Source organism: Balaenoptera physalus (genome assembly GCF_965194825.1).
Source record: "Balaenoptera physalus genome assembly, chromosome: 7".
Classification (NCBI taxonomy): Eukaryota; Metazoa; Chordata; class Mammalia; order Artiodactyla; family Balaenopteridae; genus Balaenoptera; species Balaenoptera physalus.
The window spans coordinates 30858565-30884429 of NC_138886.1; the positions used below are offsets into that span (position 1 = coordinate 30858565).

Consider the following 25865-nt stretch of genomic DNA (forward strand, 5'->3'; position numbering starts at 1 on the left):
GTGAGATCTTCCCGGACCAGGGATTGAACCCGTGTCCCCTGCATTGGCAGGTGGACTCTTAACCACTGCACTACCAGGGAAGTCCCCATACTTATTTTTTAAATTAACCTTTTACTTTGAGACAATGGTAGATTCACATCTGTTGTAAGAAGTAATATAGAGCGAACACATGACCCTTTACACAGTTTCCCCTATGATAAAATCTTGCAAAATTTTAGAACAATATGACAACAAGAATATTGACATTGATACAATCAAGATATAGAATATTTCCACCACCACAAGGATTCCCTAATAGTACCCTTGTATAGCCATCTCCCCCCCAACCCCAATCCCTGAACCTTGGCCACCACTAATCTGTTCTCCATAATTCTGTCATTTCAAGACTGTTATATAAACGAAATCATACAGTATGTAACCATTTGGGATTGGCTTTTTAAAATTCATATCATTCCCCTGTAAATCATCCAAGTTGCATATATCAATAATTCAATCTTTTTTAAAAAAATTGCTGAATAGCATTCTATTGTAGTTGTATCAAAGTTACTGTCTGATTATTCCACCTTTGGAATATTTCTGTGTCTCCTCCTACTGAATGTTTCCTCCCATGATCATGGGTCAATTTTCTTGCTTCTTTTGTGCCTGTAATTTTTTTTTTTTTTTTTTGTATCCTGGATATTTTGCATAAAATAAAAATAATAGCTAAAATAAGTAATATTTACCTCAAGAAAAGAGCATACTTCTATTCTGTCAAATTGTTAGAATTAGGGGCTGAATCAATCTGATGTGTAGTTGAGCTGGCTAGAGATATTTTTTGTATTTTATTGTCATGTTGCTAGCTTTTCTAACTGTGGGATATTTCTCTCTGATTTACAATTCTTCTGGAAGGAGTGTCACTAAGGAATTGCTCTGTCATGCCACTCCTGGCTTTCTGAGCCAGGGGAAATCTCTCTATTTTGATACTCTGCCTCCATCTTTTGGAAGGCAACTGCCTTACTTTATATAAAGGCCTGCAAAGCCTCAGAGGGATTTCCCTCAGCTCACGTCCCTGCTCTCAGTCTTTGACGTATTGTCCCTGAGCACATTGTCAAGTCCTAGAAAGAGTTGGCAGTTGGAGAAAGACTTACTCTGTGGCTGGAGTTTCTCAGAATTCTAATCTATCAAGCCAGCCCACACACATCCATTACAAGTGCATTAAATTTTCTATGGATTTCTCTTTATTTTTCTCTATGGGTTTTTGTTGTTATTGTTATTGTTGCTTCATCATAACTGAAAGTCACCACGTAGGAGTGAAAATTTCTTCTCTTCTATGAGGAGCCTGTCACTTGCTAGAGTTTAATTCATTTAGATTCTTTGCATTCTTGGCAATCTAATGAGTTTAACAGAACAAAAACACTTCTGTGTACCTGAAAGGCTTGTCAATTTCCAGTTTTGCTTAGGACTGGGTAAATCCTAACTACGAAGCTATGAGTATTTTTTTTTCCTAGGGAGCAATATGTCAGCCTCCTTGTTCTCTCTAGAGACTTTATTCTCATTCTTTTGAAACATCATTCTATTTTTTATGCTCTTGTAGGTAAAATTTTAGATGCCAACGCATTCTGTTTGCAGGACTCAGGGAGGGGATTAGTAGTAGAGTCACCTGTTTCTTACATAGAGACGTTCATCAAGTCCCCCTGTTTTCAACCCCACCTCTCACTCCTATTCTCCATTGTACTTGATTTTTCAAGGGCTCTAGATGGCAGATTGTGATGTTTTCCTTGGATGTGTTAATATCATTCATGCATATTTTGACTGCTGCTTCCTCAGCCTTGGATCATTATTGTTATGAAACTTATCACCTTGCTATATATCTTCTAGAAATTTGTTGAACACTCCTAGGAATCTTGAACTTGAAGATTACATCAGAATATTTGCTAACTAACTGGAGAGTTAGAGCTGAATCCCAAGCAGCCTGATTCCTGGTCCAGTTTACTTTTCATTAACCTTATCACTGTCTTATTTCATTCTCCCATATTTCTTTCTGTGTTGAGGTTTACTGAAGGCATTAGTGAAGAATCATCCAAGGAACCACACTGTAACAAGGATTCATCTGACAGCTACCCCTGCAAGTGCACTCATGTTGATGAGCCAGTGCATAGCTAAAGGCCTAACTCCATTTCAGATAGTGCTTCTTTGGACATCACTGGAAGATGAAAAGGGAAACCTGTTTCATTCTCAAGCCTACTCTAGGGCCAATGAAGTTGGTGAGGTGGACCTAGAGCATGCATCTTCTCTTGGAGGTGATTATGTAGGAGTCCACCCCATGGATCTCCTCTGGTCCCTGAAACCTGAGAAAATATTAACTAAACTGCTGAAAAGAGATGTTATGAATAACCCCTTGAAGGTCCAATTAAAACTTTATGATTCAGCTGTAATGGTTACCCACATCGCCATCACTACTCCAAAGGTCAGCCTGACTTTGGAGAGGTGGTATGTAGCACCTGGTGTCACCCGAATCCAAGTCAAAGAAGGCTGCCTTCGGGGAGCCCTTCTTCTCCCTCCAGGTGAGTGGAATTACCCTGGTTATTGTCATCTTTTTTTTCCCCTCATTTAAATCCCTTATCCTCCTAGAAGTTTAGCTTGGATGTGGATAAAATAGAGAGCGTTCCTTTCCTGACTTAGAATCAGAGTTAACTTTGGGTCAGAACAAGAACGTGGTGATAACTTCATTCCAACTCAAGTTTTATCTCAGCAATTCTGGAGCCTGTCTAAGGATATAACAGTAGTTTATGGAGTCCCTGCATTATGGGATTTCCATAGCTTTGGATTTATGTGAAGTTCATTCACATTGAAGCCTAGCTATCTGAAGACCCACATCCTGATATGGAACTGTGTCCCAGCTTCTTTTGGGGCTTCTGTCATGTCTGAGTTTTAATTTAGGCATAAGTCATTGCATGATTGTCACAATAAGATAATGATATAATGGATTGAAATATTGCAACAAATATAGAGGATGCAAAGAAACTTTATACCCTCTAGTTCCATAAATATTGCATATTTATAGACTGTTCCATAAATCAGCAGCTAATATAACATGCTCCCTAATGGCTATAAAACTTATCAGAACATTCAGTTTCTCATAGTGATCTCAACATACTGAAAAGTGGTTCAAAACATCTATTGGTACATTTCTCAGAGTTTATTGTGGGGACTGAATGAAGCAAAGTTAATTTCCCAGAAGTAGCCCTCAGTAGGTCCAGGTTTCAGGTGTGTCTGAGGTTGCCTTATCCAGACATGTGCTTTGACTTGGGACACAGCTGTCACATCATCAGGATGTATTCCCCCTCTCTCCCTGCCTTTTTTTTTTTTTTTTTAATAGTCACCTTCTAGAACTGAGATGGGTTAAGGAAACCTGAAGTGTTAGAGGTGGTTTCTGACAACATAGAGTGTTAGATGGCATAAAAGGAAAAAAAGCTTCCCTTTGCAAATTCACCATGACCCATGCACCTTTTTGGGTAAATTTGAAAAATTTTTACCCCCAGTAATTAGCATATAGACCACTTTATTGTGTGTAGGGATCAGGAAGTAAGTGGCACAAACCTCCTTGACGCTAATATTCAGTTAAGAATCTGAATATTCGGCACAGTGCTTTGTGATGACCTAGAGGGGTGGGATAGGGAGGATGGGAAAGAGGCTCAAGAGGGAGGGGATATGGGGACATGTGTATGCATATGGCTGATTCGCTTTGTTGTGCAACAGAAACTAACATAGTATTGTGAAGTAATTATACTCCAATAAAGATCTATTAAAAAAAAAAAGAATCTGAATATTAGTTCAGGTCTTTCACCTTGGGATGATGTGCTGGTTTAGGGTGTGCTATTTGCAAACCTCTCAGACATTGTGTGTGCTGGGTCTCCTGATTTGGGTGCTTATTCTGTTGAGGTACAGAAAAGGGTTGTGTTGTGTGGAGCCAAAAACGGTTGAGTCAGGTCTCAAAGAAGTTCTCAACAACAACATTTTTCCAGAATAAGAGGCTCAGTACTCTTAAGTACTGTCAATCCGAATATGCAAAAACATCCCTATTCATGTATTCAAGTGGTATTTTTAAACCAAGGTGTATTCAGTATCACTTTATTTCTCCTTTTCTCAAGGTGAGAAAATATAGCAATATTTTGTTTTGACAATTCCCAATACTCCTTTAAATCAAGTCACTCCTTTCAAATATGGATAGGATCAGGATTTCTTAGCTAAAATCACTTATACAATAATAGTATATCCCCAGTAAGGGTATGATAAATTACTTTCAGTATGTGAGCTCTGCTTTATTTTGGAAGCAAGCTGCCTACACAGTGAGTGTAGAATGATACCCTGACCATCCCTATTTTGGTGTAAAATTTCATCACTGTGTAGTCAGATGAGTGTAACAGAGCAGTGTTAAGTCAGGATTTTAGCTAACATAATGATTTCAATACTTTTTTTTTTTTTAAAGCCATATACTTCTTTGAGAACCCAATTAAATCTGTGGGTGCTCTCATCAATAAAATGCACATATAAATGTATAGTCTTGCATGTAATTTCAGGACCTTCACTGATTTCCTGAAGCCTATTTGTGTAGGTTAAGAAGCCCTTGCCTAATTTCTTTGGCTTTCTTTGCTCCAGCACTATAGATACGACTCATTAAGAGTCCTGAATTCTCTTTGGCTGTAGACATTAAACATGTCAATGAACATGGTGTCCAGTGAAACTTCTGAATGTTATGCTCCATTATATACTCAATCAGCTTTAATTCTGCCCCAGAAACAAGGCTGAAAATGTGGAAATTCTATTGAAATTTTATACATTAATTCTAAAATTTGTGATGCATTTCTTCGTGTTGTCATATTTGTCTTCTCTTCTTCTCACCTTCCCTTCATACTCAATTCTGTGGTGTTTTTTTGGTTTGTTTTTTGTTTTCAGGAGAGGGTCGTTTCCCAGTGGTAATTGATTTGTTTGGTGGTATTGGTGGACTGATTGAAATCCGAACCAGTCTCCTGGCCAGTCATGGCTTTGCTGTCTTGGCCTTGGCTTACTGTGACTATGAAGGCCTCCCTTTCCGACTAGAGAAAGTAGATTTGGAATATTTTGAGGAAGATGCCAACTTTCTCCTGAGACATCCTAAGGTAAATTTGACCTTTTCAGTCAGTTTCAATCCCTATTTTTCAATAAGCATGATATTCTGTGACTTCTTTTAACTTCCAAGTATGATTCTCCCTCAGTGAACTTGAAATTCTATTACATATTTATATTATTCACATGATTTATTTTGTATCCCGTGTCTTCTGCTCAGAAAGATGAAATGCATAGTTAGCCTGTGTCTGTCATGGAATCAAAGGCATTGACTTTGGATTCAGAAAGAAATGGGTTTCATTTCTGGCTCCATCCCATCTGGTTGTGGGAATCTGGGCAAGTTACTAAGAACCCCTAATCCTCAGTTTCTTCATCTATTAAATAATATTGTAGTGACACTACTTCATAAGGTTATTGTGAGAATTAAAAGGAATACTAGAAACCAAGTGCTTATTAGAGTAACAGGCAACACTAAATACTCAATAACTCTGATCAATTATTATTATTATCACCTTCTCTGATAATTACTAAATCACCATACTTAACCAGGTAGATAATCTGTATTTCTTTGAAGAGTGGGTCTGAATTTTTAGTTACTTGACAGGTCTTAAACATAATGCTATAGTACTTTCTAATCCACATATCTTCTTTAAATTGTAAAATGTGCTTTGCTGCTGTAAGAGGGTTGATGCATCTTAGCCCTTATTTATTGCTAATTTTTTTTTCTTAATAAGAAGCAGTCTAAGTAATTAAGACGCTGTACTGCATCCTTTCTCATATAAGGATCACCAAAGTACTGTGAGAATTGCAATTGTAAGATGAGCAACAATTGCTGACAATCTACTGATGCACTGAATTTTTAAATAGCTATTTTTGATGCATATAATGGAATTGTCCTTGAACTATCAAATAGGCATTGTTATCATTGTGCTAGCCCTCTGCTTGGCTTAGATGAGAAATTAAAATGTTATGTGATTCTGCTGTTCACTCTTTTAGCCTGGGTCGCCTTGTAGGTGCTGCGTGACTTTTCTATCATTCTTTCTACCAATATCACACAGATAGCAATTGAAAATTTGGTGGCAGACGTTGTAATAAGAGTTAGTGTTCTGCCAAAGGCCAGAAGTAAATTAGATAAAGCCTGCATATATCTGAGTCGCCTTCATCCATGTTATACTGGCTTTTACTTTATCTTCCATGGCCAAATCCATTCTGAGTTCTCATCTCTCTTTGCCATAACTGTGACTATATCTTTTAACTTGATATAGAATTTCAGAGCTTGAAAGTTTCTTTTAACCCAAAGGGCAAGGGGGAGGGTGGTTCAAGCCACTTCTCTTAATATGCAGGATGAAAAATGGAGTGTATATATGACTCAATTTGTTTCATTTTTTTCCCCTTTACCATAAGAATTTCTCACATTTGTGTCAGCTAGATACAAGTGGTACATTCATTCATATTTTTCTAAATAGTAAGAAAAAACCCCCAAACATTACTTAATAAAATGTCTTTTTTTTCCTAAGAAAATCTAGGGAATCAGTAAGGCTTTAGAAGAGATGTGACTCTCTGAAACTATCCTTGCATGGGGCCAGTGCTCAAGGAGAATGAAGGCTTTATTTTGTATAAAAAACAACAAAAACAACAACAAAAACTTTAACTCCTTCTTTTCCTTTGCTCTCCTATACCAAATTGGTAACTAGGAGCTGTATATTCTGCACTCATAACTAATTCATTGTCTTGTTTCCTTTTTATCCCTGCTGGTGCTGCTTAGCTCAGGGCACCATTATTTCTTGCCTGTACCATTGCAATAAGCTTGGCTTTTCTGCCTCCAGTTTTGCAAGTCAGAGTCATAAGACTGGTTTTTCTAGAGCACAGTTATTTTACTCTCTTGCTTAACCATCTCCCAATTTACTAGGCTTCCTAGTCAGGCTTCCTAGCATGTTAGATAAAATTTTCCATAATCTGACTTCTGCATACTTCTGCCTTATCTTATGCCTCTCCTTAAAATCTGTCCTGATTCCCCACTGTAGTTAGGAAAAGAGTAAAGGCTGCTTATTAGCATGTTCTTCAAAGCCATTCCCTGTCAAGCTGCTGTTTTCTTTTCCAGCCTTATTTTGCTACTTCCCGTCTGATACTCTAAACTCAAGTAATGAAGAGCTACTATGGTTACCTGAATGCACTTCTCCTGAGTTTTAGCACGTGTTCCTCCCATGGTGAATCCATTAGGAATGTTCTGGCTATGTTTCCAGAAAAGTCACTGAGTGTGTCTTAAACAACATCAACATAAGGCATTTTATTCTCTCATGTAACAGATCTGGAGATAGGTGGTTCCAGCTTTAGTTTGGAAACTCAGTGGAGTTTCTTACTGAGGAGACTGGATTGACATTTCTGTAATTTCCTGGCCTTCTCCTCAAGGTCACAAGATGGCTGTGGCAGTTTCAGGCATTAAGTCAACATGCCAGCATTATCAGCAATGTTAAATCCATAGTATTCAGTCAGTAGAACCTGACATATTCTTGAAGGAGCATTTTCCTTGGACATTAGTTACATATTCCAAAACTCTAGAACTGGGCGCGTGGGTGGGATTAGTACGTGCTTTGTTCCCACCGGCCATTGAAGTTCTTTGGTTGTTTGAGATTGTAGGGTTTTGCTAAATGATGGATAGAATCAACATCTCATTTCTATTATTTTCGGGACTATTGACCTAAAATAAATAGACCTCCAGATATTTCTCTAGCAAAGATGGGTTTATTTGAGATCAGCAGAGAACTGGAATTTGGTGTCTCAACCATGGAGAGCCACGTGCAAGTCCCAACACAGCAAGAGAGCACTTTTATGGAGGGGAAAAGGAAGTGGGCGGGGGAAGAGCTATAGTAAACAAAGACTCTATGGTTTTTCATTGGCTGAATCCTTGCCAGGAAAGAAGAGGAGTATTTCTTCTTCTAGTTGGACTTTGTTGCAGGGCATGAGAGCTCCCCCTTCTAGTCTCCCAACTCTATTTAATTGAGATTTCTAGTTTATTAATTTTTTACATTTCCCCCTTTAGATCAAGATCTTTCTCTGAAAACATCACTGATCAAGAGTCAGGTTTTCCTGTTTCAGCAGCTTTTTGTCCCGCAATGCCAGGAAGGACCTTTCCTGGGTGTAGTGTCTCACACTGGAGGGCAAGTGCATAGATTGGAAACCAGTTGAGGTACCATGCAAGTAACAGGGAGGGACAACTATCAGGCACTTTTAATCTAAAATCCATATGTTATCAAGATCATCTAAAGCATTATGTCATCATCAAAAGTTGGCAAACTCCCAATAGGCCTGATCTGAATATCTTGGGAAAGTTGTCTCATCAGATGTCATCTGCTTCAATTCTGGGAAATCTTTACTTTCAGGTCACTGGATGATGTGCAGGTCTAGTCAGGGTTTGATGCTTTCTTTAGATGTGTCACATTAATCCAAGAGTCTATTCCTTGGAGTTTGGTGCACAAGGGCCTTTCCTGTGAGGCTGAAGAGAGCTTTTATGGAAGTGTCTTTTCCAGTAGATGAAATCTCCAGGTTGCAGAATGTGAATCATAAGGTCCTTGTCTCCCAAGAGTACACTGTGAAAAGATTGTTCTACCAAAACATAGTTATTTTTAATAGAAGCAATTAGGCCTTTGCAATATTGGAGTATCTCTTCTTTTATCAGTTGTGGGTCAAAAGAAGCAGGAGCCAAAACACTGGGTGTCATTTGACTGTCACAAAGGGTGAGAGTTTATGGGTTCCAAAAAGTATGGATCTGAGATTTAGAAGGACGAATGGCAATGTTTTTGGTCAAAGTACTTAGAGGGCCTGTACCAATTTTGCTAACTGAGTCTTAATAATGCCACTGGTGTGTGCGACTAAGCCAAAGGTTTGAGAGCGGAAAGTACAGTGAAATGTGTAAAACCAGCCAAACAGCACAGACTTATCAAAGCACCTGGTCAGTAAAAGGGTTCCTTGATCACTATGAAATTGAAGAGGAGTTCCCCAGGTACAGATAATCTTTTCCAAAAGGACTTTAGCCACAGAAAAGGCAGTAGCCTGTCTGTAAGGGAAGGCAACAGTCCATTGTGAAAACATACAGACCTGGACTAAAACATATTTATATCCGTGAGGTGGAGAAAGTTGTATGAAACCCATTTGTCAGACCTCGAATGATCTATTAGGCAGTTAAAAATGTCTGGGAGCAGTATGAACAGGCTTCCCTGGGTTGTATTTTGGACAGGTGGAACAAGTGAGGTATGCAATTTTCATGGGTTAGTTAGTGTTTCCCCACCAATATTGATTCATGAATGCTGTCATTTTGTCAATAGATCAATAGTTTAATGCATGTGCAGTGGTGAGGAGTGGGAATTTTAGAGTGTCTGGTAGGACTGGGTTGTTATTTGGTCTAAACAAGAGCTTCCTCTTTTTATCAAACCAACAATTGTTGAATTTCCAATCTTGTTTTTCCTTTTCTGAGGCCAATTTTTGGACTTCTCTAGCGAGTTTTCTTAAGTTACCACTTGGGGAAATAACTCTTTGGACCATGACAAAGGTTTGGCTGCTACTGGTCCCTTTAAGACCAGCCTTTTTTTGCAGAAATGTCAGCAAGGTGATTTCCTTAGCTTACAGAGAGTCAGGGTTAGAATGCTCCCAAAGTATTAATAATAGCTAAGGCAGCAGGTAAAAATTTCTGAACATAGGGGCCATTTAAAATTTTATTTCTGCTGGGAGTAAGGAAGCCATGTTGCTTCTACAACATTCCAAAATCATGAGCTACTCTGAAAGCATATCTGCTATCAGTATAAATATTGCCAGTTTTGTCCTTGTCTAAAGTACAAGCCCATGTAAGAGTGTATAATTCAGCCTGTTTGGCCAAAGTAGCCATAGGTAAAGATGCTGCCTCAACAACATCAAAGGAGTTGAAGTAGCATACACAGCACAATATTTGCCACTAGCACCTTTTAAATAAGAACCACCAGTGAACCATGAGAGGTCAGCATTACTCAGAGGATTTTCCTGTAGATCATCATGAGCAGTCAGGAGGTGATCTCTCAACGTTAAGCTGTCAAAAGGGACTTCGTCAGTGATGTAGAGAAGAGTAGCAGGGTTAAGCTTAATACAATATAGAAGAGTTATGTGAGGGGCAGTTAACAAAAGGACTTCATGGGGGTGAAGTGGCTGACTGAGAAATGTTGAGAGTGATGAGAATTCAGGAAAGCTTCTAATGCATGAAGTACAAAAATGGTTAAAGTGGATCCCACAACGATTTTCTCAATGGTTTTAACTGAAAAAGCAGGGGCCTCATGACTCTAAGGCAAGACAGGTATCCCCATATTACAGGGTCCAGTTGCTGGCTATAATACCCTATGGGTCAATGGTGGTCCCTGTGTTATGGGATGAGTACCCCAAGGGTATTTCCTTCTTTTTCATATACAAAAAGGAAAAAGGGAATCTGATAATTGGGATGCCCCAGGGCAGGTGGGTTCTTCAAACTCTCCTTTAAGGCCTTAAAAGCTACGTCATCTGATTTTACCCATTAAATTGGGCTGGGGTTGTTATTCTTGAATAAAACATACAGAGGTTTGGCCATAAGAGAGAAATTTGAGATCTCATTTCAGCATAACCAACTAACCCAAGAAATAGTCACAGATAATGTTTAATTTGGGGTTTTGGGAAACTTAGGACACTATAAAGTCTATCTGGATATAGGTGTAGTTCTTGTTCTGATATCAGATGCCCTAAATATCAAACCTGGGTTTGGACAAACTACAGTTTTTCTTTGGTAATTTTATGTCCCTTTGAGACTAAAAGCTTTAGCAAGTGGATGCTGTCTTCCTATGAGGAGGCTTGAGAAGGAGAGCAAAGAAGCAAATCATCCACATATTGCAACAAAATAGAACCTCTAAGGTAATTTATATCATCCAGATCAGCCTTCAGGATTTGAGAAATAAGGATTCAGTTAAACCTGAGGCATTAGTGTCCAAGTGAATTGTTTTTCTTCCCAAGTGAAGGCAAAAGTTATTGTCTGGCTTCGTCAACTGGAATACTAGAGAATGCACTGCATAAATCAATTACAGTAAAGAATTCACTTTCAGTGAGAATGGATGTTAGTAACATATGAGGGTTAGGAACAACAGGGGGTCGAGGGATAACAGTGTTATTTATTACTTGGAGGTCCTGGATGAACCTCCATCCTGGGTCCTTAGGTTTTCTCACAGGTTAAATAGAAGTATTAGAAAGACTAGTACAAGGGATAATGATGTCTTGAGACCTGTAATCTTCTATTATGGGCTTCATGCCTTGAAGGGCTTCTTTACTTATAGGGTATTGATTAATTCTGGGAAGAGATTTTGAGGGACTTATCTGAATCGTGATGGGAGGCATGCTGTAAATTTTGCCAGTGTCAGGTGGAGATTTTGTCTGTAGGAGGGTGGTAGCTGATTCAATAGGGACAAATAATCAGAGTTTTCAGAATCAGCTCTAGGACTCTCAGAGCTGAAGCAATTAAAGATGTCAAAGGGTGATTTAATTTACATGATTGGTTACTTTGATGACTATTGTCAAATCTAGAATTATTTCCCCCCTTTGGGATAAAGAAACTCTGCCATGGATACTTCTTTAAGAAGTCTTGACCTAATAAATGGATAAGGGCAGAGGAACTAAGGAGAAAAGGGTATGTATCTCTCAAAGGGCCTAAACAAAAGGGAATAGGTTCAGAGATAGGAAGCTCTTGGGGTTCATTAGAGATCCCACTGTTTGAACTGTTTTGGTACTCCAAGGCAGGGACTGCTTTATAGTAGTGGTGTTGAGTACCAAGATTGTGGTTCCATTGTCAGTTAGGACTGAAAGAGATTCATCCCCAATCTGGAGAAATGTTTCTCCAATTCTATTAAGTGGGAAGATTAGGAAGAGCCCCTGTAGTCCCCCTGAGCCCCAATGCTGAGAATTCAAAGGACATTGGAAAGACTGGTTAGAGGGCAGAAGGTGCCTAAAATGCTTAAATTTTTAACAATCTTTTTTCTGACATCCTGGCTCTTTGTGACAATAGCTCTTTGTGGCAAACTGGGAGGGTTTTGGTTTCATTTAGGGACCTTCATTTGCTGGAGTTGAAGATTAAGAATTTCAGTGGTTTTTCATTAAGGTGACTCATTTAGAGTGAGAGACAGCTAGTTTGCCAGATTCACTAGACTCTGAAGTGGAAAACTCTAGTTTCCCATCCCGTCCTGGTTCTTTTTACTAGAAGGGAATGGTCCTGGTTCAGCCCATTAATAAATATAAAGTTTAAAGCTATCTGAGTGGAATCAACCTCTAAAAGAAGATCAGAATTTTCTTTAAAAATAATCTGAAGTCGATTGTAATAGTCATGGGCAGATTCATCAGGTTTTCATGTAAAAGCCTGAATTTTGTTCCAATCAACAGGTTTTGAAAAAGTCACCTAGCAATTGCCCAAGCTTGATCATATGTAAGTTAGCAGGTTGGTCTCCGTGTTTTACTCTTAGGTGTTGATGGAAATAATCAATAAACAATCTGTAATAAGAATAGAAAAGAGTTTTATTTGCCAAACTGAGGGCTGTAGCCCAGGAGACAGCCTCTCAGATAACTCTAAGAAACTGCTCAGTTGAAGCACGGTTTTTAGCATAGTCATATACCTTATCAGAGCAAAGAACATACATCAAACACGACAGGGGTATATTCCTTCAAGTTTCCAAAAGAGACAGGTTTAGTATATAGAGAGTGAGACAACAGGACCCTGGTGTCTGGGAAGTAAACCTTATCTTTGAGGGAGTGTTAATATGGACGTCATAAGAAGGGAGTTTTTTATCCTTATCTTCAAAACAGACATTCTTTACCTTAATGGTTAAAGCAGATGTGTTGTGTGTGTTTGACAGGCTGTTTTAGTTCACACAAAGTTCAAGCTGAACAATGTGTAAGCCAAGATGACTTCTCCATACCTCAATGTGTGAAAATTTTCTCCATCAGAGGGAACTTTCAGGATTTTCCCAATTAGGAGTTTTCATCTAATGCTGGGCCTGGCCTTCACTGACAAGCATATGAACTAGTAGATATACGTTAGAAAAACCAGGTTGATAAGTTTGAATAAGTTTGAATACTATATTAAATTACTTACCAAACCTGTGAGGATCTTTGGTTACTTTGGGAAAATCTTTGACTATGGCTCACAGTTCAGCTTTAGTTCAGGAAATATAAAAAATAAAGCCTTTGCATCCTCAGAAGGCTTAGTTTTAAAGGGACTGGCTCTGATAAGTTCGGAGAAAAAGTGTGTGGGGAGAGTTTCAGAGAAAAAGGGAATTTGGTAAGAGAATTAGTATGAATAAATTGAGGGTATAGAGGAGGTGTAGGTGGCTTTGAAGGGAAGGAGGAAGATGGTGCCCGGGGCAGAGTCTGGGCATGAGGGAGTGAGGGAGGGAGACAAGACGGCATCAGAGGCAAAGGCTGAGACGAAGAAGCCAAAGAAGAGTTTGAGGCTTCAGGAGCCATTTTATCTTTTTTAATCATTCATTTGCCTCAGTTAATCTTAAAATCTTATTTTGCAGAGAGGCAATTTTAGACTCCTGATAATGTTAGGAAGTCACTATGGATGAAAAATTAATCAACAGTTGATCTTAAGGAGAAATAGAGAATTTTATTCAAGCCAACCTGAGGATTTTAACGCAGGAGACAGTCTTTCAGAAAGGAAAAGGACTGTTCCTTTTGATGACTGTTCCACTTGTTTAGAAGTCAAAGGCACAGTTATATACATTCTCAAAACAAAGGATCAAACATCAAAATGGAACACTGATGTTTTATGTAAAGTTCACCAAAGATACATAGTCCAAAAACTGACACCATTTCCACTAAGACCAGGAACAAGACAAGGTTGCCCACTCTCACCACTATTATTCAACATAGTTTTGGAAGTTTTAGCCACAGCAATCGGAGAAGAAAAAGAAATAAAAGGAATCCAAATCAGAAAAAAAGAAGTAAAGCTGTCACTGTTTGCAGATGACATGACACTATTCATAGAGAATCCTAAAGATGCTACGAGAAAACTACTAGAGCTAATCAATGAATTTGGTAAAGTAGCAGGATACAAAATTAATGCACAGAAATCTCTTGCATTCCTATACACTAATGATGAAAAATCTGAAAGAGAAATTAAGGAAACACTCCCATTTACCACTGCAACAAAAACAATAAAATACCTAGGAATAAACGTACCTAAGGAGACAAAAGACCTGTATGCAGAAAACTATAAGACACTGATGAAAGAAATTAAAGATGATACCAACAGATGGAGAGATATACCATGTTCTTGGATTGGAAGAATCAACACTGTGAAAATGACTCTACTACCCAAAGCAATCTACAGATTCAATGCAATCCCTATCAAACTACCACTGGCAGTTTTCACAGAACTAGAACAAAAAATTTCACAATTTGTATGGAAACACAAAAGACCCCGAATAGCCAAAGCAATCTTCAGAAAGAAAAACGGAGCTGGAGGAATCAGGCTCCCTGACTTCAGACTATACTACAAAGCTACAGTAATCAAGACAATATGGTACTGGCACAAAAACAGAAATATAGATCAATGGAATATGATAGATAGCCCAGAGATAAACCCATGCACCTATGGTCACCTTATCTTTGATAAAGGAGGCAAGCATATACAGTGGAGAAAAGACAGCCTCTTCAATAAGTGGTGCTGGGAAAACTGGACAGGTACATGTAAAAGTATGAAATTAGAACACTCCTTAACACCATACACCAAAATAAACTCAAAATGGATTAAAGACATAAATGTAAGGCCAGACACTATCAAACTCTTAGAGGAAAACATAGGTAGAACACTCTATGACATAAATCACAGCAAGATCCTTTTTGACCCACCTCCTAGAGAAATGGAAATAAAAACAAAAATAAACAAATGGGACCTAATGAATCTTAAAAGCTTTTGCACAGCAAAGGAAACCATAAACAAGATGAAAAGACAACCCTCAGAATGGGAGAAAATATTTGCAAATGAACCAACTGACAAAGGATTAATCTCCAAAATATATAAACAGCTCATTCAGCTCAATATTAAAGAAACAAACAACCCAATCCAAAAATGGGCAGAAGACCTAAATAGACATTTCTCCAAAGAAGACATACAGATGGCCACGAAGCACATGAAAAGATGCTCAACATCACTAATCATTAGAGAAATGCAAATCAAAACTACAATGAGGTATCACCTCACACCAGTTAGAATGGGCATCATCAGAAAATCTACAAACAACAAATGCTGGAGAGGTTGTGGAGAAAAGGGAACCCTCTTGCACTGTCGGTGGGAATGTAAATTGATACAGCCACTATGGAGAACAGTATGGAGGTTCCTTAAAAAACTAAAAATAGAACTACCATACGACCCAGCAATCCCACTACTGGGCATATACCCTGAGAAAACCATAATTCAAAAAGAGTCATGTACCAAAATGTTCATTGCAGCTCTATTTACAATAGCCAGGACATGGAAGCAACCTAAGTGTCCATCATCGGATGAATGGATAAAGAAGATGTGGCACATATATACAATGGAATATTACTCAACCATAAAAAGAAACAAAATTCAATTATTTGTAGTGAGGTGGATGGACCTAGAGTCTGTCATACAGAGTGAAGTAAGTCAGAAAGAGAAAAATACTGTATGCTAACACATATATATGGAATCTAAAAAAAAAAAAAGTGGTTTTGAAGAACCTACGGGTGGACAGAAATAAAAACGCAGACATAGAGAATGGACTTGAGGACATGGGGAGGGGAAAGGGTAAGCTGGGACGAAGTGAGAGAGTGGCATGGACTTATATATACTACCAAATGTAAAATAGATAGCTAGTGGGAAGCAGCTGCATCACATGGGAAGACCAGCTCTGTGCTTTGTGACCACCTAGAGGGGTGGGATAGGGAGGTTGGGAGGGAGACGCAAGAGGGAGGAGATATGGGGATATATGTATATGTATAGCTGATTCACTTTGTTATACAGCAGAAACTAACACACCATTGTAAAGCAATTATACTGCAATAAAGATGTTAAAAAAATTTAAAAAAAAAAGAATGTTATCTTTCAAGGAGTTACATTGCTGGTGTATGAAGAAGGGAAGATGTTGATCTTTATGGTCAAGCGGGCATTCCTGCTTTGAGGCGATTTGGTTAATGTATAATGCAGATACACATTGCACATAGGGAGGGCCCAATACAGACAGGGCCCATGTTATGCTTAAATTTTCTTGTCTGGACTCAAAACGCAAATTTTATTCCATCACCTCAAAATACCAGTCAAAATAGACATTCCATTCAGTTCTGAAGATTTTTGAGCTCTTGTAATCCAATTTGGTTTTAAGAAAATTAAGTTCAGGGATTTCAAAATTACCCATAATGGCCATTGATATTCTAAATTGCCTTTGGTCAGGTCAGTCCATTTAGTTAGAAATGTGCATGAGGAAGAACCAAGGTTTTTAAATATAAAATTGGCTAGAGTCTCAGTGCGGGGGAGGGGGGTTGCCCTCAAAATATTTATATAACTGGGATCCCTTTTCTCAGAGATTTTTCTCTAGAGTAAAAGAATAATTTTCCAACAGCTTAAACAATTTACAGCTCAATTTAAACAGCTTGCATTCACAGTGTCTGCAGGCCTAATACCAGCCAGTTCTAAGGGAATAGCTTGGTCCTGGAGGAGCCAGGCCAAAGGTTTCTCAGCTAGTTCCATGGAACAGCTCCTATTCCAAAGGAAGGGCTGATGGCTGAACTGACTCAGTTTCAGTGAAACAGCCCCTGTACCTGAAGGAACTCAGCTGACAGCTTCTCAGCCAATTTCAGTTGAAACTGTCTGATCTCAGAATCAGATTGAAGTGCCAAAAGAGTACTTGCATAGAGAGCAAGGCTTTAACCAGAAAGAATGAAACTTTAAAATAGATCCTGCACACAGCCTGAAGAGCTTCAAATGCAAAGAGGTGTCAACTGAAAAAAAAAAAAAATGAAAAGAAAAGCACAACCTCAAATTTGAGAATTATGTTTTTGTGGCAGACAAACTAAGGACTTAAGCCCAGGAGCAGTCTCTCAGATAGCTCTGAGGGACTGCTCTGGAGAGGTAAGGGAGAAGCCGGGATATGTAAGAGTTTTGCAACAAAAACCTGGTACATCAAAAGATTACTATTAATTAAAGAAAACCAGACATCTCAAGTTAATGAATTTAGCGCTTTTCTTTGTACAGGAAGATGCAAGATTTTGGGCTCGATGAAATCATTCCTTTGATATGCACCTCAGCTATCTAAAGCCAGCATCTCTTTGTTTCCATCCCAAGTTCCCTCAGGGCTCTCCGTGGGGGGTTGGGGGTGGGCAGGTGCGGCTGTAAATGACTGATGGCTTGATGGCCACAACATCTTTTTTTTTTTTTTTCTGCATCTATTGAGATGATCATATGGTTTTTATTCTTCAATTTGTTAATATGGTGTATCACATTGATTGATTTGCGTATATTGAAGAATCCTTGCATCCCTGGGATAAATCCCACTTGATCGTGGTGTATGATCCTTTTAATGTGTTGTTGGATTCTGTTCGCTAGTATTTTGTTGAGGATTTTTGCATCTATATTCATCAGTGATATTGGTCTGTAATTTTCTTTTTTTGTAGTGTCTTTGTCTGGTTTTGGTATCAGGGTGATGGTGGCCTCATAGAATGAGTTTGGGAGTGTTCCTTCCTCTGCAATTTTTTGGAAGAGTTTGAGAAGGATAGGTGTTAGCTCTTCTCTAAATGTTTGATAGAATTCACCTGTGAAGCCATCTGGTCCTGGACTTTTGTTTGTTGGAAGATTTTTAATCACAGTTTCAATTTCATTACTTGTGATTGGTCTGTTCCTATTTTCTGTTTCTTCCTGGTTCAGTCTTGGAAGGTTATACCTTTCTAAAAATTTGTCCATTTCTTCCAGATTGTCCATTTTATTGGCATAAAGTTGCTTGTAGTAGTCTCTTAGGATGCTTTGTATTTCTGCGGTGTCTGTTGTAACTTCTCCTTTTTCATTTCTGATTTTATTGATTTGAGTCCTCTCCCTATTTTTCTTGATGAGTCTGGCTAATGGCTTATCAATTTTGTTTATCTTCTGAAAGAACCAACTTTTAGTTTTATTGATCTTTGCTATTGTTTTCTTTGTTTCTATTTCATTTATTTCTGCTCTGATCTTTATGATTTCTTTCCTTCTGCTAACTTTGGGTTTTGTATGTTCTTCTTTCTCTAGTTTCTTTAGGTGTAAGGTTAGATTGTTTACTTGAGATTTTTCTTGTTTCTTGAGGTAGGCTTGTATAGCTATAAACTTCCCTCTTAGAACTGCTTTCGCTGCATCCCATAGGTTTTGGGTCGTCGTGTTTTCATTGTCATTTGTCTCTAGGTATTTTTTGATTTCCTCTTTGATTTCTTCAGTGATCTCTTGGTTATTTAGTAACGTATTGTTTAGCCTCCATGTGTTTGTCTTTTTTACGTTTTTTTCCCTGTAATTCATTTCTAATTTCATAGCGTTGTGGTCAGAAAAGATGCTTGATATGATTTCAATTTTCTTAAATTTACTGAGGCTTGATTTGTGACCCAAGATGTGATCTATCCTGGAGAATGTTCCGTGCGCACTTGAGAAGAACATGTAATCTGCTGTTTTTGGATGGAATGTCCTATAAATCTCAATTAAATCTATCTGGTCTATTGTGTCATTTAAAGCTTCTGTTTCCTTATTTATTTTCATTTTGGATGATCTGTCCATTGGTGAAAGTGAGGTGTTAAAGTCCCCCACTATTATTGTGTTACTGTCAATTTCCTCTTTTATAGCTGTTAGCAGTTGCCTTATGTATTGAGGTGCTCCTATGTTGGGTGCATATATATTTATAATTGTTATATCTTCTTCTTGGATTGATCCCTGGATCATTATGTAGTGTCCTTCCTTGTCTCTTGTCACATTCTTTATTTTAAAGTCTATTTTATCTGATATGAGTATAGCTACTCCAGCTTTCTTTTGATTTCCATTTGCATGGAATATCTTTTTCCATCCCCTCACTTTCAGTCTGTATGTGTCCCTAGGTCTAAAGTGGGTCTCTTGTAGACAGCATATATATGGGTCTTGTTTTTGTATCCATTCAGCCAGTCTATGTCTTTTGATTGGGGCATTTAATCCATTTACGTTTAAGGTAATTATTGATATGTATGTTCCTATGACCATTTTCTTAATTGTTTTGGGTTTGTTTTTGTAGGTCCTTTTCTTCTTTTGTGTTTCCCACTTAGAGAAGTTCCTTTAGCATTTGTTGTAGAGCTGGTTTGGTGGTGCTGAATTCTCTTAGCTTTTGCTTGTCTCTAAAGCTTTTGATTTCTCCATCAAATCTAAATGAGATCCTTGCCGGGTAGAGTAATCTTGTTTGTACGTTCTTCCCTTTCATCACTTTAAGTATATCATGCCACTCCCTTCTGGCTTGCAGAGTTTCTGCTGAGAAATCAGCTGTTAACCTTATGGGAGTTCCCTTGTATGTTATTTGTCATTTTTCCCTTGCTGCTTTCAATAATTTTTCTTTGTCTTTAATTTTTGCCACTTTGATTACTATGTGTCTTGGCGTGTTTCTCCTTGGGTTTATCCTGTATGGGACTCTCTGCGCTTCCTGGACTTGGGTGGCTATTTCCTTTCCCATGTTAGGGAAGTTTTCGACTATAATCTCTTCAAATATTTTCTCTGGTCCTTTCTCTCTCTCTTCTCCTTCTGGGACCCCTATAATGCGAATGTTGTTGTGTTTAATGTTGTCCCAGAGGTCTCTTAGGCTGTCTTCATTTCTTTTCATTCTTTTTTCTTTAGTCTGTTCCGCAGCAGTGAGTTCCACCATTCTGTCTTCCAGGTCACTTATCCGTTCTTCTGCCTCAGTTATTCTGCTATTGATTCCTTCTAGTGTAGTTTTCATTTCAGTTATTGTATTGGTCATCTCTGTTTGTTTGTTCTTTAATTCTTCTAGGTCTTTGTTAATCATTTCTTGCATCTTCTCAATCTTTGCCTCCATTCTTATTCCGAGGTCCTGGATCATCTTCACTATCATTATTCTGAATTCTTTCTCTGGAAGGTTGCCTATCTCCACTTCATTTAGTTGTTTTTCTGGGGTTTTTTCTTGTTCCTTCATCTGGTACATAGCCCTCTGCCTTTTCATCTTGTCTATCTTTCTGTAACTGTGGTTTTTGGTCCACAGGCTGCAGGATTGTAGTTTTTCTTGCTTCTGCTGTCTGCCCTCTGGTGGTTGAGGCTATCTAAGAGGCTTGATTCACAACATCTTTTGTTTACTGATATGGCAGACAGCATTCTTATTCCACAGACCACAAGGGCTCGAATCCAGGAGAAAGATGTACCCTCAAACTCCAGGGTCAGCGAGAGAAGCAGTGAGCAATAAAAGGCTCAACCATGGATACTGCAACTCTTTGCTCACTAGCCCTAGAACCTTTGGGGGGTCTCCTCTGGTCCTTGTATGAGCCACCAAATGTTGCCCTAAAACAAATAGAATGCCAGATATTTCTCTGGCAAAGATGGAGTTATTCAGGATCAGCTGAGATTGCAGTTTGGGGTCTGGAACCATGGTGAAGCATGTGCAAGTCCCTGCACAGCAAGGGAAGGAGAAGGATTTCCTGGAGGGGAAAAGGAAGATGGGAAGGGCAGTAAACAAAGAGCCCAAGGCTTTTCACTGGCTGAGTCGTTGCCTGGAAAGAAGAGCAGTCTTTCTACCTTTTGGGCTCTGCTATTGTTGCAGGGTGTGAGAGCTCCCCCTTCTGGTCTCTGGATTGTATTTAATTGGGGTTTTTGTTTATTAATTTTTTACAGGTCCTTAGCCTGGGTATTGGGGTAGTCTCCATGTCCAAAAAGCAGAGACTGGACTCTCCATGGCTATTCACCTAAAGCAAGTCATAGCCGCCACACTTATTAACGGGCCCAACTTTATTCTTGACATTCCACAGGTATATCGTGGTCAGATAAACCAGCCCTGGCTATTCTCTCCTCATTCACTATCCATCAGTACCTTAGGATTAGTAGAGTTACAGCGCATTTTTGAGGATACTAGAGCTGAAGCCAGTGAGACTTTTTTTCTCCCCATTGAAAAGGCCCAGGGACATTTCCTCTTCATTGTGGGAGAAGAAGATATGAATGTCAACAGCAAAGTATACGCAGAGCAAGCCACAGAACAGCTGAGGAGACATGGGAAGAACAACTGGACCCTGCTGTTTTACCCAGGGGTAGGCCACCTGATAGAGCCCCCCTACTCCCCACTGTGCTGTGCCTCGAGGATCTCCAATCTCCGCCTCTTCATGCACTGGGGAGGAGAAGTGATCCCACATGTAGCTGCACAAGAACGTTCTTGGAAGGAGATCCAGAAGTTTCTCAGGAAACACCTTATTCCAGTTGTGACCAGTTGTCTCTTAGAAGAGCAAATATTCCTGGAAATACAGAAGCAATAGGATGCTTTACCAGCCCTCCACTTGATTTTCATGGAACAATGCTTTTGACCTCTTCTTGTAAGAAGGAAGTTATGGCAAGAGAAGGCAGAAAGACTGCGAATAGTATGCTTTGACTTTGGAAAGGGAAAAATGGCTTCCACTTAATCTAATATCATAAACTGAGGCGTTTTTATTTTTAGAAATATAAACTTAGAGCTCTGCCTGTTCTAAAATATTTCAGTTTACAATTACAGCAATTCTCTAGGGGAAAAAATTACCAAAAATGAACCACAGAATCCCCTGGCTTGTAAAACAATCCTGAATAGAATCAGGTGCTGATGAGTTGATTTCTTCTTTTATTTTAAATTTATTTATTTTATTTTATTTATTTTTGGCTGCATTGGGTCTTCGTTGCTGTGCGCAGGTTTTCTGTAGTTGCGGCAAGCAGGGGCTACTCTTTGTGGTGGTGCATGGGCCTCTCATTGCGGTGGCTTCTCTCGCTGCCAGGCACAGTCTCTAGGCACGAGGGCTTCAGTAGTTGTGGCTCGCGAACTCTATAGCGCAGGCTCAGTAGTTCTGGCGCACAGGCTTAGTTGCTCTGCGGCATGTGGGATCTTCCAGGACCAGTGCTCGAACATGTGTCCCCTGCATTGGCAAGCGGATGCTTTTTTTTTTTTATGGTTTTCTAGTCTTTTTTTGTGAGTGTGTGTGTTTTCACTTTAACATCTTTATTGGAGTATAATTGTTTTACAACAGTGTGTTAGTTTCTGCTGTATAACAAAGTGAATCAGCTATACATATACATATATCCCCATATCTCCTCCCTCTTGCGTCTTCCTCCCACCCTCCCTATCCCCACCCCTCTAGGTGGTCACAAAGCACAGAGCTGGTCTCCCCGTGTGATGCAGCTGCTTCCCACTAGCTATCTATTTTACATTTGGTAGTGTATATATGTCCATGCCACTCTCTCACTTCGTCCCAGCTTACCTTTCCCCCTCCCCATGTCCTCAAGTCCATTCTCTATGTCTGCATCTTTATTTCTGTCCTGCCCCTAGGTTCTTCAGAACCTTTTTTTTTTTTTAGATTCCATATATATGTGTTAGCATACAGTATTTGTTTTTCTCTTTCTGACTTACTTCACTCTGTATGACAGACTCTAGGTCCATCCACCTCACTACAAATAACTCAATTTCTTTTCTTCTTATGGCTGAGTAATATTCCATTGTATATATGTGCCACATCTTCTTTATGCATTCATCTGTCGATGGACATTTAGGTTGCTTCCATGTCCTGGCTATTGTAAATAGAGCTGCAATGAACATTTTGGTACATGACTCTTTTTGAATTATGGTTTTATCAGGGTGTATGCCCAGTAGTGGGATTGCTGGGTCGTATGGGTAGTTCTATTTTTAGTTTTTTAAGGAACCTCCATACTGTTCTCCATAGTGGCTGTATCAATTTACATTCCCACCAACAGTGCAAGCGGGTTCCCTTTTCTCCACACCCTCTCCAGCATTTATTGTTTGTAGATTTTTTGATGGTGGCCATTCTGACTGGTGTAAGGTGATACCTTATTGTGGTTTTGATTTGCATTTCTCTAATGATTAGTGATGTTGAGCATCCTTTCATGTGTTTGTTGGCAATCTGTATATCTTCTTTGGAGAAATGTCTATTTAGGTCTTCTACCCATTTTTGGATTGGACTGTTTGTTTTTTTGATATTGAGCTGCATGACCTGCTTGTATATTTTGGAGATTAATCCTTTGTCAATTGCTTTGTTTGCAAGTATTTTCTCCTATTCTGAGGGTTGTCTTTTTGTCTTGTTTATGGTTTCCTTTGCTGTGCAAAAGCTTTTAAGTTTCATTAGGTCCCATTTGTTTACTTTTGTTTTTATTTCCATTTCTCTAGGAGGTGGGTCAAAAAGGATCTTGCTGTGATTTATGTCAAAGAGTGTTCTGCCTATGTTTTCCTCTAAGAGTTTTATAGTGTATGGCCTTACATTTAGTTCTTTAATCCATTTTGAGTTTATTTTTGTGTATGGTGTTAGGGAGTGTTCTAATTTCATTCTTTTCCATGTAGCTGTCCAGTTTTCCCAGCACGACTTATTGAAGAGGCTGTCTTTTCTCCATTGTATATTCTTGCCTCTGGCAGGCGGCTTCTTAACCACTGCACCACCAAGGAAGCCCTGAGTTGATTTCTTAAAACTCAAATTAAGTATGCTTTTTAACACAACATTGTAAGTCAACTATACTTGAATAAAATAAATTTTTAAAAATATTCTTAGATTTCTCATAATTGAAAATATGCTCATGACTCATGGTTACTTCATTGTTTTTGGAAAACTAGACCTGGGTAAAAAAATATATTATTTTAAGACAATATGGAAGCAGGTATGGAGGTAACATTATTGAATCAGCCTACAATCAATAATTCAATGAAAGTTAGCAAAAGAAAATTGTTTTTTGTGTGTCTAAACATATACAGCATTTTGAGAGAGGAGCAATCTGAGATTCACAGAATTTCAATTTAGGATAGTAGTTACGATGGTGTGGATTGTGTGCCTCTAGATTGGGGGCCAGCAGACTCTTTTCTTTACATTTATTTATTTATTTATTTATTTTGGCTGTGTTCGGTCTTCGTTTCTGTGCGAGGGCATTCTCTAGTTGTGGCGAGTGGGGGCCACTCTTCATCGCGGTGCGCGGGCCTCTCACTATCGTGGCCTCTCTTGTTGCGGAGCACAGGCTCCAGATGCGCAGGCTCAGTAGTTGTGGCTCACGAGCCCAGTTGCTCTGCGGCATGTGGGATCTTCCCAGACCACGGCTCGAACCCGTGTCTCCTGCATTGGCAGGTGGATTCTCAACCACTGCACCACCAGGGAAGCCCCCAGCAGACTCTTTCTAGTAAAATACTAGATAGTAAATATTTTTGGCTTTGTAGACCATAAGGTCTCTGTCATTATTATTCAGTTCTGCCATTGTAGCACAAAAGCAGCCTTAGATAGGATGTAATGAATGATTGTGTCTGTGTTCCACTTAAATTTTATTTATGAACACCTATGTTCATAAGTAATTTTCTATTTTTTTCCAAGTGTTTACAAATGTAAAAACCATTCTTAGTCCTGGGCAGCAGAAAAAAGGGTTGTAGGCTGGATTTGGTTTGCAGGGCATAGTTTGATGACCGTGGGTATGGAACAATGCAAATTACTTTGTCCGAGGTCAAATTTGAGGTATCTTCTCTTAAGGGCAAGTCACAGGCCAAATATTCCTGAGCTACTGAATTGCAATGGATTGAAGTAGAGGAGATTGATGGATAATCAAGGTGAAAATGAAGGAGTAGAAAGGTATTTTGAATCATTTTGTAGGTATGATGGGCAGCCAATAAATAGAGTAATAGAAGCAACATGAGCACACTTCAGTTTTATCTGCCTAAACTCTTTTTATTTTATCTGCTTTCTGATACCCTCTCTGTTTAGAGTAAAATTATTCCATTCAGTATGTGTAGGGCTGTTAGCCTCCCTCCTCTCTCAGTCATAGAAGTTTTCACATTTCCCAGACCTGGCCAATCAGAATACCTCACTCCTTTAATTATAATAATCATGTAATTGCAATGGCTAATACCCCCTATGAGTTTTACTGTGTAATAGTTATATATGTTATATGCTATATATATTAGTTATATATGCAATATGCTATATAATAGTTATTGTAATGAGTATAATCAGTATAATTTTTCTTGTTTCCTGTTTTGGACTTTAGGAAGAATGTTGGTGTTTGGCCTGCTGTATATCCTTGATTTATATTTTATGGATTTTTCTTTTAAACCAGGAAGGTTTGGGATTTTTTTAAGTGTTTTTTCAGCATTGCTAGAAAAGATTATATGGTTTTCTCTGTAGATCTATTAATATGATGAATTATTTTTCTAGTATTGAATCGTCTTTACATTTGTAAACTAAAACTCAGTTGGTCATGATGTATTGTTAATTAACAATAAATAAGATCAAACTTTTTTTTTGTGGGGTTTTTTTGGTCAGGTATTATATCAATGTTGTACTTGTTTCATAAAAAGAATTAAAAAGTTTTCCTTCTTTCCTATAGTAGTTTAATTAGGACAGAAATTATCTCTTCTTTAAAAGCTAGTTGCTCTATTCTGAGTATTACATTGTTCCTGGCAATTCTTTTTAAAAGACAACCTGGATTTTTATTGATATTTAGTATATCTTTCTATATTATAGTGGATATTTTCAATCCAAATAAATTCTCTCTCTCTCTCTCTCTCTATATATATATATATATACTTTTTTGCATTTTATAT

The 25865-nt window shown here is 38.6% G+C and overlaps 1 protein-coding gene across 1 annotated transcript in view; it reads left to right on the forward strand.

The window, feature by feature from the left end:
- Nucleotides 1-25841, forward strand: part of BAAT (bile acid-CoA:amino acid N-acyltransferase) — a gene marked incomplete at its 5' end in the record, with an annotated part of 40701 nt that extends 14860 nt beyond the window's left edge. Inside the window, 4 exon segments of the mRNA XM_082469522.1 lie at nt 2031-2543; nt 4936-5138; nt 20945-20981; nt 20984-25841. Of these exon segments, the coding sequence (XP_082325648.1) occupies nt 2031-2543; nt 4936-5138; nt 20945-20981; nt 20984-21576 (1346 nt within the window). The 3' untranslated portion in view covers nt 21577-25841.
- Nucleotides 25842-25865: the final 24 nt, after the last annotated feature.